The sequence below is a fragment of the Spermophilus citellus genome, assembly GCF_964194105.1.
Source record: "Spermophilus citellus genome assembly, chromosome: 9".
NCBI classification, from domain to species: domain Eukaryota; kingdom Metazoa; phylum Chordata; class Mammalia; order Rodentia; family Sciuridae; genus Spermophilus; species Spermophilus citellus.
The window spans coordinates 88,493,365-88,506,393 of NC_138191.1; the positions used below are offsets into that span (position 1 = coordinate 88,493,365).

General features: G+C 32.7%; 1 protein-coding gene across 8 annotated transcripts in view; it reads left to right on the plus strand.

Moving 5' to 3' along the window:
- DOCK7 (dedicator of cytokinesis 7) overlaps positions 1 to 13,029 on the plus strand; it is a 200,145-nt gene that overhangs the window by 20,597 nt on the left and 166,519 nt on the right. For all 8 annotated transcript variants that reach the window (XM_081308903.1, XM_081308899.1, XM_081308896.1 and 5 more), the window contains exons 2-8: positions 1,946 to 2,051; positions 3,242 to 3,417; positions 3,596 to 3,664; positions 6,455 to 6,584; positions 6,671 to 6,883; positions 7,366 to 7,451; positions 12,230 to 12,296. In XM_081308903.1, coding sequence (XP_081165029.1) covers positions 1,946 to 2,051; positions 3,242 to 3,417; positions 3,596 to 3,664; positions 6,455 to 6,584; positions 6,671 to 6,883; positions 7,366 to 7,451; positions 12,230 to 12,296 — 847 coding nt within the window. The remainder of the gene's footprint in view (positions 1 to 1,945; positions 2,052 to 3,241; positions 3,418 to 3,595; positions 3,665 to 6,454; positions 6,585 to 6,670; positions 6,884 to 7,365; positions 7,452 to 12,229; positions 12,297 to 13,029) is intronic.

Genomic DNA, 13,029 nt, shown 5'->3' on the forward strand with positions numbered 1-13,029 from the left:
CATTATACGTAACGACTTAGCCTTTTAAAACACAGATATGATCTACTGACCTTCAAGTTACCTATAAAAAATTGAGCTAATTCAGTATCTTGAACCTTAAACAATGATAACTTTTATCTTTGAATCAAAAATTTCTAATTGAATATTCATCTCATAACAGTGCACAGTAAATTTGTGTGGAATGATTAAGTGTAAAAGAAGAAAAAAGATATTAAAGAGAAGTAGGGGGAAAGATTATATATTAAATCTGGATAAATTTTAGAAATTGAGGTTTTCTTGAAACTTACCTGGAAATTCTAATGGGAACCATCATGTTCATGGCTCTGAATTCAACCATTAACTTCAGAGCACTCCAAAACAAATGTCACCAAACTGGCCCAGAAAGTAGGACGTTTGAATTTGTATCATTTTATGTACTTGGAATGACAGGAAGAAAGTAGGGTTTATTTTGGGGAAAAAAGAACAGAAGACAAGTTTTATAAAAAAATAGAGAAATTTTATAGGGTAGAAACTAGATATTGACATCAGGAATATAATTGCAAAAAATCCATAGATGTTAGTCTTTGTTTTGTATTCACAAGTCACATTGTCTGCTTAATAAAACTCTTAACTAATATAATGGAGGACGTTATTACAGGATTTAAGAATTACTGAATGTTTTGGTTTATAGTTTGGTGGAATTTGAGGAATATAGAGATTAATGACTTATTAATCCTTTTGAATATCTAAAATATTTTTGTTTTAGAAATGCTAGTTATTTAAGTATATCAAAATGCTAGTGTACCCTTAAGAGTTAACAACTACCTTTGAAATCTTGGAAATTCTAAACCCTAATCTTTATTTTCCAAATAAAGGGTTCCAAATCTTCCAAATGAAGATATATCCTTTTTTTTTTTTTTTGAGTGGGGCGTACCAGGCAGTACCCTAGAAGCTCTCAATCACTGAACCACATCCTCAGCCCTTTTTTATGTTTTATTTTGAGACAGGGTCTTAATAAGTTGCTTAGGGTCTTGCTAATTGCTGAGGCTGGCCTCGAGCTTGGGATCATCCTGTCTCAGCTTCTTGAGTTGCTGGGATTACAGATGTGCGCTACCATAGTCAGCAAGATTTATTTTTAAATTATGGTAGTGCCTTTGTAGTTTGCTCAGTTTGTTAGTAGCACTATATATTTCATATGGCTTAAACATTCATTTTTTTTTTGAGTATCATATGTTAAATATATAGGGCTGGGGTTGTGGCTCAGTGGTAGAGCGCTTGCCTAGTATGTGTGAGGCACTGGGTTCGATTCTCTGCACCACATAAAAATAAATAAAGCTCTAACAACAACTAATAAAATATTAAAAAAATATATAGAAGGAAAAAAGATGAATACAACCACTGCCTCTTTTTATAGAGCATTACATGAAATGGAGAAAATAACTGGGAAGAAAATACAAGTTAGATTTTGGTAATGTTTGAAGAGTTTATGTAAGTGTGGTATTTTTGGCTATAGTCTATAATAAATTTGCATGATGATCTTGGTATTTGTGTTTTACCCTTAAAACTAGTTAAGAATTGGGTTAGTCAATTTAGGAGGGAAACAGTATACTAGGAAGCAGTTATTTGGAAAGGACCTGAAAGGTTGGAGAAGTAAATTAGATTCAGAATATGGACAACTATTAATTTGGGGCATTACTGGTTAAGTAAAAATAGAATATGTTCCATAAAATGCCATATTGAAAAAAGCTTTGTATAAGTTGGCTCTAACTTTTTATCATACATCAGCATAACAAAAATGTTTTAATGTAATTATAATATTTAGGTAATTATATATTTCCTATAATATTTTAAATTTATAGGCATTAATATGCTGAGATTTTGATTGTTCTTTAAGTGAATCTTCAATGTACTTCCTCCTATTTAAATAAAAATAATGTATAGAATGTATTTGCTTTTTTTGTTTTAGAACTGTGGCAGCCGAAGTTAGGAAACAGATCTCTGGACAGTACAGTGGTTCTCCCCAACTGCTGAAAAACCTCAACATTGTTGGCAATATATCCCATCACACCACAGTAAGTAGCATGTTTTACAGGTATATTACTGGCAAGACCATGCAAAAGTAGAGGAAAGATAAGAGCCAATAAATTAGTTTCTATCACTGGTCTCAAAATTTTACTTGATGCTTTTTTTTTTGGCAGGCTGGCCTGCCTGCCTGCCTGCCTGCCTTTCTTTCTTCCTTTTTTCTTTTATTTTCTTTCTTTCTGCTGGGGATTGAACCCAGGGCCTTGTGCATACTAGGCAAGTATTCTACCACTGAGCTCTGTCCTCAGCCCAGTAAATACTTTTAGTAGGCTTTGTGTATTTTTTTTTAATGGCTACTATAAAAAATTACCACAAACTGGATGGCTTAAAGTAATAGAAGATTATTCTCTCAGTATTGAAGGACAGAAGTCTGGAGTCAGTATTACTGGACTGAAATCAATTTTTTTTCAGGGGCACACTTCCCTTCAGAAGTTCTAGAGAGAATCGTTTCCTTGTCTCTTTCAGATTCTGGAGGCTTCTGGCATTCCTTGAGTCTTATGTCTTTAAGGCTAGAGTCTTCAAATTTTTCTCAGATCCATCTTCATTTGGCTTTTTTTCACTGTTTATATGACCCAAATCTTCCTCTGTCTTACTATAAAAATACATATGATTCCGTTGGGGGCCCACCCAGATAATCTGTATTTTACGGTCCTTAATCCATTTGCAGAGACTTTAAAATTTTTTTCATGCAAAGTACTATATACAGAGTCATGGTTTGGGATGAAGAGAATTTTTGTATCAATATTGTGTTCCAAACTACAGTCTGGTCATGTTTTTACAAGAGCAATCAACATAACAATAAATAAAATAAGAGGACTGTTTAGAAACTTAGCAATAAAAGCTCCAAAGATATAAAAAAAGAATCCTTCCTATGAGTACTTTGAAAACTGTAAAGTTTAACATGACTGTGAATTATTATTACTATTTTTATTTGAGAGTTATGGGAAAAGTCTAAGCAAGAAGGTTAAAGAGGGTATGACCAAAAGCATAAAGGAGTATAAGACCAATGTTTTGTGGTTTCCTTAGAGCCTCTGGCTGATCATCCTGTTGAAATTATAGAAGGAACTAGATTAAAGCATTTTATATTTAAAAAATGATTTTCCTTTGTGGGAAATTTTAAAATTCTTATTTTTACCTCTTCCTATCTACCCACCTTTCATTCTCACCCTTCTTTATAAAGGTGCCCCTTACTGAAGCAGTGGATCCAGTGGATTTAGAAGATTACCTCATTACTCATCCTTTAGCTGTGGATTCTGGCCCTTTACGGGATTTAATTGAATTTCCTCCAGATGACATTGAAGTTGTTTATAGTCCCAGGGACTGTAGAACCCTTGTTTCAGCTGTACCTGAAGAAAGGTAAGAAGACACCTATTTGGGGTTTTAGTGTAATAGAAAAGGCTCTCTTTCATTATGTTATTTAGATTCTATTTCTTTTGGTAGTTCCACTTTCTATTTTAACAACAAGAAGGACAGCAACCAAATTTATCATTGCTTTCCTAACTAAATTACAAAAAATTTTTCTTTCTTAAAACAGTGAAATGGATCCTCATGTTAGAGATTGTATAAGAAGTTATACAGAAGACTGGGCCATTGTGATCAGAAAGTAAGTTGTATGTTTATTATAATATATAAAAATATTGAGTAGGATTTATAAATGGATTAAGGTAGATTAATAATTATGAGGCTCGAGAATTCATAACAAAATAGTCAGTGAAGCAAAAGAAAATATCTTGTATAAAAATACTTTCTCCTTTGGAATTTTATAATTACTTCTGTTTACTTTCCTCTATTTGGTTTGTGAGAATAGTATTTCTATATTATCATAAAACAATAATAATAATAATGGGGGCTGGGGATGTGGCTCAAGCGGTAGCGCGCTCGCCTGGCATGCGAGCGGCGCTGGGTTTGATCCTCAGCACCACATACAAATAAAATAAAGATGTTGTGTCCGCCGAAAACTGAAAAATAAATATTAAAAAATTCTCTCTCTCTCTTTTTTTTAAAAAATAATAATGATTTGTAAGTATAATTCTTTTATGAAATCATGAATAGATATTATTAATGAGTAATCTGTTTTTCTTAATAAGATTCCAATTTAGTGAAAGTTTCATAGTTAAGCTTAATGGCCAGTTTTCCAGATTTAGCTATTTGAAAGATCTCTGCTCTTTATAAATTATCTAAATACTTACAGGTCCTTGACATATACATCCACGCAGGTAAATGTTGGTGAAAAAATGCTTTGTTTTATCACATAATTTATTTTTGTAAGGGACTGTGTTCAAAATACCAATTCAAGTTAAGAAACAAAACACAATTAATTTCCCCTTGCCAGTTTGCATAATGAAGCAAGTTCTTCATACTGAATCTTTTTAGCCCTGTTTTATTTTTAAAGGAGTTATAATAACCAGTAGTAGAGAATTCTGTTATGGCATTAGAGTTTTCACAGATTAAGGAATCTATACCAGAGAGTACTAGCAGAAGTGATGCATCCATTGCATATTTCATCATCATAGCTACTGTCTTATTTCTCTGGGCTTGATATTGTGTATCATTCTGGAGGATACTGGTGACATGCTTTTTAGTTTTAGTGTGACCTAATAAAAGCACTGTCTGCTACCCTTTATGTAGAAGAACTCTTTCTGTGAACTTAAAACATTGGTTAAAAATTCTAGTAGCCAAATTTTAGACATTACCAAAGAAAACACTTCCTCTGTCAGGTAATTCAAAAGTCTTTATTTCTTTGCATATATGTTGGGAATCTATAATCCAAAGTCTTAATAGGTTAGTTGTAAAATACATTGGTCTCAGAATCATAGCCTCTTCTAATCATAGTGTTGCTAAGGCTGGTTTAAATAAGAGGGTAAGGGAATTAACATTTATGAGGACTTGTTATGTGTTGGGTATTTATTGGGCACTTTGTACTTTTCTCCTTTAAAGTTTCAATATATGAGATAGCTCAGGACAGAATGCTCCTTTCGAGCTCAAATGAAGGAAGTGAGAGTAAGTCCTATGGATAGCTGGGAGAAGTGTTTTTAGGCAGAGGGAAAAACCGCACATGAAAACCACATATTGGAAGCATGCTAGAAATATTCAAGGAAGAACAAAGAGGTCATTGTGGCTGGAACAGAAAAATTGAGGGTGAGAATGCTAAGAAATGAGGTCAGAAAAATGGTGTTGTGTGGGGTCGGATGGGTAATCGTGTAGAGCCTCATCATAGCAACTGACTAGAGAACAAGATGATAAAGAAGAGTGTTGATTATGAGTCATTTGCAGCTCTCTTCAATTTCATACTATCCATTTTTTAAGACAGAATGAAAGACTATTTTGATTTATCAAAGCACATTACATATACAACATCACAGATTGAAGTACTTGAAACATTTCATGAAAGATAAGATTCTCCTGCTAAATAAACCTTTCATATTATTATACTAAGTATCTTTATTTTAGTTCTTCCAGAGAAATGCTTTCTATTATTTTGTGGTTACACTATGAACATCATGTAACTGCCCTTTTAATAGCTGTGGCAGCAAGGCACGATGTGAATCATATAAAATATGAATTTTTATTATTTCACAAATTAGTTGATAGCAGGAACCATACTATCTGCTGGTAATTATTTTGTTCCAATTTATGTATTTCCCCAAAACTTTGACTCTATGTAGTTTAGAATCATGAATAAAAATTATTTATCAGTTCTTATTTGATATGCTATGATATTGACAGGAAAGAAATTTACATTAATTTAAGAGTTATTCTGGAGCTGAGGTTGTGGCTCAGTGGTGGTGTGCTTGCCTAGCATGTGTGACCCTCTGGGTTCGATTCTCAGCACCATATACAAATAAATAAAAAATAAAGGTCCATCAAAAACTAAGAAATATTAAAAAAAGAGTTGTTCTTAGCATGTGCTCTGTGCATATATAATTAATAAATAATATAGATATATAGAGGTGTGCAGATCTTGCTATTTTTCATTTTACAAGTTTGTAGCTTTAGTTCAAATTTTTTTTCTACTTAATGATATATGGCAAAAACCTTATGAATAATTTCAGTGTTTCATATACACATGAAACACTTTTAAAGTTTATATTATTAATAATATAATGTATTTCTTCTTTCCCATTTTATTCTTTAACCTGGCTTCTCAGCTTTTTACTGACCAAGTCTTTAGACTAGAAATACAATTTAAATTGTACCCCTGCTCTTGGGTTGGATTAAAGGAACCTTGATTGGAAATTTTATTGAACTTCTGGTTAAATATTTAAATACTTAAAACTTTTAGAATAGATCTTTATGTGAAGAAATAATGAGAACATTTGGCTTATTACATGATGATGCTGAAAAAGTGAAAAAATAAAAAAAATTTGATATTTATTTGTTTTATTTTGAATAGATACCATAAGCTGGGAACAGGATTTAATCCTAATACATTGGATAAACAGAAGGAAAGGCAAAAAGGTTTGCCAAAACAGGTCTTTGAATCTGATGAAGCTCCAGATGGCAATAACTACCAGGATGAACAAGTAATGATTTTATTCTTAAATAACTGTAAAAAAATTTTAAGATAACTTATTAATTAATATATTATATTTAATATTTCGTATGACAGGATGATCTTAAAAGACGTTCAATGTCAATAGATGATACTCCAAGGGGTAGCTGGGCTTGCAGTATCTTTGACTTGAAAAATTCGCTTCCTGATGCATTGCTTCCTAATTTACTTGATCGAACTCCAAATGAAGAAATAGACCGCCAGAATGATGACCAAAGGAAATCAAACCGTCACAAAGAACTCTTTGGTTTGCATCCGTCACCAGATGAGGTATAGATGTTTACATACGAAGAAGAAAATGAGTATTAAAATAGACATTTTTGGAGTAGGATTTATAAGTAGAATTACAATAATGTAGAAAATAAAACCTAGAAACCCACATATGATTTTTATAAATGAAATATACTTTTATACTACTGAATTTGCGTGTGTGTGTGTGTGTGTGTGTGTGTGTGTGTGTGTGTGTTTAATGCTGGTGCTGGAAATTGAAACCAGGGTCTAGCACATGCAAGGCAGATGCTCTACCACTGAGCTACATACACCCGCAGTGGTGAAAATTCTCAATGAGTAATTTCTTTGAAACGAGCACACGATCCAAAGACTTCTGTTTATGGACAAAGAAGTTATTCTTTACTATGTTAAATTTTGAAGACTAAAAGTATTAGATTAGTAAAATAAGTTTTTTAAAAATAAATTGCAAGGGGTTGAAATATGATAAAGATGTTATTTTTGTGTTGCATGTCAATTTATAGGAAGAACCAATAGAACGACTTAGTATTCCTGATGTACCCAAAGAACATTTTGGTCAAAGACTTCTTGTGAAATGTTTATCACTTAAGTGAGTATTAATTTCTTTTATATATAGCTTTCTGGGGAAATATTTTGATATTTTGGCTACTAGTATAACAAAATCTTAGTAGATTTTATACATGTATGTATGTCCTTTTGAGAAGTATTGTCCTATACATAATTTTAAATGCTGTTCAGCCTTCATGCTTATATCTGAAGTTAAGCTTTAGAGCATTTTTGGTTCCGAGGTGAAGGTAACTCTTAGCCTTAGTTGTACAATTAGTCTTAAGATTGGAAAAACATTCACTGAAATATTATTTATTTGACACTGTTCTTGATTGAGAAGTACAAAGACAAGCTATTTTTTTTTCATTAAAGAGTCAATTTTATATTTGTTACATGGTAGGCTTTGTTTTTTGAAGACTTGGAAGTATGTATATGTGTGTGTGTATGTATTTGGAAATATGTATATTTTTTACTTATTTAATTTATTCTAATTAGGAATTATATACTTTTAACTTTAAAAAAATTTTGTGACTTCTGACATCGTTGAGGTGACATTTTATATTCATATTCTGCTTTACAAATATTTTATTTCATGCTGTCTTCAGAGTAATTCTGTAAGATATTATTTTCTTCATTTTGCAAATGAGGAATTCTGGATTCAAAGGAATTAGCAGAAGTTCATTGGCATGATCAATATTGGGCAATCTGGAAAACAAACTCCATATTCTTTTCATTAAAACATATTCATATTATAAATTAAATGTGAGTTCTGACTTTAGGAAAAAAGTTTAAATTAATTCATAGAGATCTCTAAAAGCAGCAATTTATAGTGACAGACAACTTTTGTGTGTAATTCTGGCAACTTTCTTTCCTTAAAATCTAAGTCTTCATATATTTAGTTAAATTATCCAGAAACCTGTAAGATTAAGTATGTTGAGTGTTTTGAATATCTGGACGCCTAACTGTATCAAATTTATAATCTTTTTTTAACAGCTCTTCTGTAGTATACTTTATGTATCACAAAATCTACCCTGTTAAGGTGTACATATCAGTAGTATATACTCATAGTATTGTGCAACTGTCACTATTGTCTAATTTTAGTATATATTCATCACCCCAAAGAAACTCCATACCTTTATTCATCAGCTTGGGCTGCTATATGAATACCATAAACTGGGTAGCTTATCCAGCAGAAATTTCTTGTCACAGTTCTGGAGACTGGAATATCTACCTTATAGAATTACTCCGAAGACAGCATGAAATAAAATAAGAGAAAGCGCTTTGTAAAGCAGAATATGAATGTAAGATGTCACCTTAATGATGTCAAAAGTCACATAACTTTTTTAAAGAAGGGGGTTGGTTTTCAGTGAGGCCTTGCTTTCTAGCTTGCATATAGCTGCCTTTTTTTCCCCCTGTGTCTTCACATGCCTTTCTGTCCTTTATGCACAGAAAGAGAGGTCTCTGTTGTTTCCTTCTTTTATAAGGACACCAGTTCCATGGGATTAGTGTATAATCTTAGGATTTCATTTAATGTAAATTACTTCCTTAAAGGCCCTATCCTCACCTACAGTTACTTTGGTGTTAAGGCTTTAACATAAGTTCTAGGGAGATTAATAATGTCACCCCTGTGCCCTCTTCCCCTTAGCCTCTGCCAGTCATTAAGTTGCTTTTTGTTTCTGTGAGTTCACCTATGTAGGTGATATTTCATGTAAACAGAAGTATACAATATATGGCTTTTTGTGTATAGACTTTGTGTAAAGGTTTCTTCACATAGCATACTATTTTTATGGTTCATCCATGTTGTAGCATGATCAGTAATTCATTCCTTTGTAGTGCTGAACAGTATTCTACTTCATGGATATACCTCATTTTGTTTTTCTGTTCAAAAGTTTGGAGGTGTTTCCACTTTAAAAAAAAAAGCAGCTTTATTGAGATACAATCCCCTATTAAGTAGTTTACCCAGTATTTGCTCAGTATACAGGGCACCAGTATATTCACCTCATTCATTAACTATACAAGTCAATGGGTTTTGTTATGTTCACAGGTCTGTGTAACTTATCACAAGAAACTTAAGAATACATTCATCACTCTCTCTGTGTGTTTGTGTGTGTGTGTTGTTGTTGTTGTTGTATGTGACAAAAGTAAACTTGACCACTACCTCTCTCCATTTCCAAAAAGTTATTTACAGATTGAGATTCTAAATATGAAAGGTAAACAGTAAACTTTCTAGAAAAACATATAAGGGTAGCTTCATGAAAGGAAGGAATTCTTTAATATGATGTAGAAAGCACTACCCTTGGAGGAAAACATTGATACTTTTTACTTCATTAAAGCTGATTTTGTTCATCAAAAGGCACAAGAGTGAAGACAAGCCATAGAGAAGGGAAAAAATATTTCCATACACACTTTGGACAGTGTGCTGATATTCAGAATACACAAAGAACTACCCATTGCTGAGGAGAAAGTTAAATAATAAATAGAAAAATGTATCAAAAGAAGGTGTCTGGGCTGGCATTGTAGCTCAGTGGTACAGTGCTTGCCTAGCATGTGTGAGGCACTAGATTCGATTCTCAACACCACATACAAATAAGTAAATAAAAATAAAAGGTCCATTGACAACTAAAAAAAATATTAAAAAAAAGAAAGTATCTGAATGGTCAGTAAATATGTGAAAAGACGTAGGAAAAAATCTAGTGCAGTACTACTTGCTTGCTGCAGTAACAGTATCAAGTGTAGAGGATGCAGAGAACATTTTATAGAGACTGACACACACATGGACAGGATCATCAGGTTTCCTTTTCTTTCTTTTTTTTTTTAATTATTATTATTATTATTATTATTTTTATTTTGTAGTATTGAGATTGCTGAGCAACATCTCCAGTCCTTTTTATATTTTTATTTTGAGAGGGCATCTTGCAGATTTGCTGAGGCTGACTTACTGGCACTCATCCTGCCTCCACCTCCTAAATAGCTGAGATTATAGGCATGTGCCCCCACATCTGCCTAAGGTCCCTTTGCTTTTAGTTTCTGGTTGAGTTTTACTAAGAGAGACATTAAGAGGAAGTTGGAGGGTGGAAGAGAGTAGATCATGTGAGGTATTAATTCCTCTTACTCTCTTCTTCTGAGTCACTTTGACTTGTTTCTTCCTTCTCCTCATAGTTTCTATGAAGGGCCCTGGATTCTACTATTTTTTTTTTTTGGTTACTTCTTCCATGTTCTTTTTCAGCCCTGAGTTGATGATGATTCCCACTGTTGCTAGCCCCAGGGAGTGGCACTCTGCATTGTTTTTCCCTAGATTTATCCAAACTTTTTTTTTTTTTTTTTTTTTCCGGGCCGCATGCATGCCAGGCAAGCGCGCTACCGCTTGAGCCACATCCCCAGCCCTTATCCAAACTTTTTTAAATGGCTCTTTATTAAACTCAGCCCTATGTGAATATGTTGTCTGTCTCCTATAAGGACCTCAACTGATACTCTTGTAATTCAAAAACAGTGTAATGCAGAGTTATTTCAACTTCAGCACTATTGACATTTTTGTCTAGATAGTTCTTTGTTGTCAGTATCAACTCTGTATAATGTAGACTGTTTAGTCACATACCTAGGCTTCTACTTGCTAAATGCCAGTAATAACTGCTGCTGTAGTTGTGATAACAAAAAATGTCTACAGCCATTGCCAGACGTCCCTTGGTGTCAAATTTGTCCTTTGATGAGAACTATTGCTCTAGTTTAATTAACTTCACATTACATATTATTTCAATTAATAAGTATTTACTCAGTGTTTACTCTGTGTAGGCAATTGTTCTTGGAAATGAATTAAACATCTCAAGCATACAGTTAAAATAAATTTTGACATAGATATAAAATGGGAATTATTATACCAGCATTGAAAATAAGATTAATGTTACTGACATGGAAATTTGCCTAAGTGAAGTAAGCCAATCCCCCCAAAACAAAGGCTGAATGTACTCTATGATAAGTGGGTGATGATCCATAATGGTAGGAGGGGCATGGGAAAAATGAATGAACTTTGGGCAAAGGGGTGGGAAGGTTTGGGGGACGGGGGCAGGAAAGATGGTGGAATGAGATGGACACCATTACCCTAGGTACATGTATGACTGCACATATGGTGCAATGCTACATCATGTACAGCCATAGAAATGGAAAATTGTGCTGCAATTGTGTACAGTGGATCAGAATGCATTCTGCTGTCATATATACTTCATTAAAATTAATTAATTTAAAAAATGTTAGGTTAAAAAAATCAAACTACTAAATATTATGTATACTCTGACACTCTTTGTTTAAGAAAGGTCTGGATGGATTAGGTACTAAACCACTAATTATGGCTCTTTCCACATTGTGGAATTTTGGATGCTTTTGTTTTACTCTGAATGTTTTTAAGTATTTTTAAAGTGTTTTGTATTCAATACATGATTCATAACCTGAAAGAGAAACATTAGGTGTTTAGTTTCGAATCTTTTGAAAACTGACCATATATACTTATATTTTAATTTATATGTTTGTATGTAAATCAAATTACAGGTTAGAAAGTGATTATTGACACAAAATGGACATAACATACCATGAGGCTTTTAGGAAGTTTGAGATATTAAGGAGAATTACATAGAGTAAGTAATGATTGATTTAGGCTGTGAAAGACAAGTATGGAAAAGTGTATTTTAGGAAGAAGGTGTAGTGTAGGCATAGGTAGAAATATAGTAATGTGCAATGTATTAAGGTAATTTAGTTTTGGAATCAAAATTTCTCTGTAGCTATGTCTCCTATATGTATTTTAAAGTTATTTTATCCTTTTTCTTCATGAAGATTTGAGATTGAAATTGAACCCATTTTTGCAAGTTTGGCTTTATATGATGTCAAGGAAAAGAAAAAGGTAAGATTATATAAATTTGACTGTAGCCATAATCATAGGTTTCAAAAACCTATTTTTAAGTTTTTTTAGAAGGTGAATAAAGTAAGTTTTAAAAAATTATTAACATGTGTCTTTTGAAAAAGGGAATAGAAACTTATCAAGACTACTTAAATATTTTCTTTAAATTTTTTTTTGTAGTTGTACATGGGCAGAATGCCTTTATTTTATTTGTTTATTTTTATGTGGTGCTAAGGATTGAACTCCAGCTCCAGCCTGGGTCTCACTAATTCTGCAGACTGCCTCAATCTTGCCATCTTCCTGCCTTAGCCATCCAAGCAACTGGGATTACAAGCATGCACACCACGCTCAGTGGCATTTCCTAATTTAGTATTATAAGCATAATATATAGTAGAAATCTTAAGAGCTGAGGCTCTGACTTCTTCTGTGAACATATGACATAGTGATTTTTTAAGCAGAACTCTGCTCCAGTAACTTGTATCTCAATCAAAACTGCTGATACATTCTTCATGTTGTTTTTAAAAACCCAGTTTGAAGTCATTCCTCTCAGTGATAATTTCCTTGGATGTTTTATTAGAGGTTATATTTTTAATCCAAAGAGTTTGTAGGAGGATTCTTTGGAATTATAGAATTTTTAAAATATTTATTCTATTTTCCAAAAATTTTCCATTTCTTTTGCTTTGATTTAATGTAAAGATTGGTCTCAATAACATAAGATAAACTGCAAGTTAGAGTA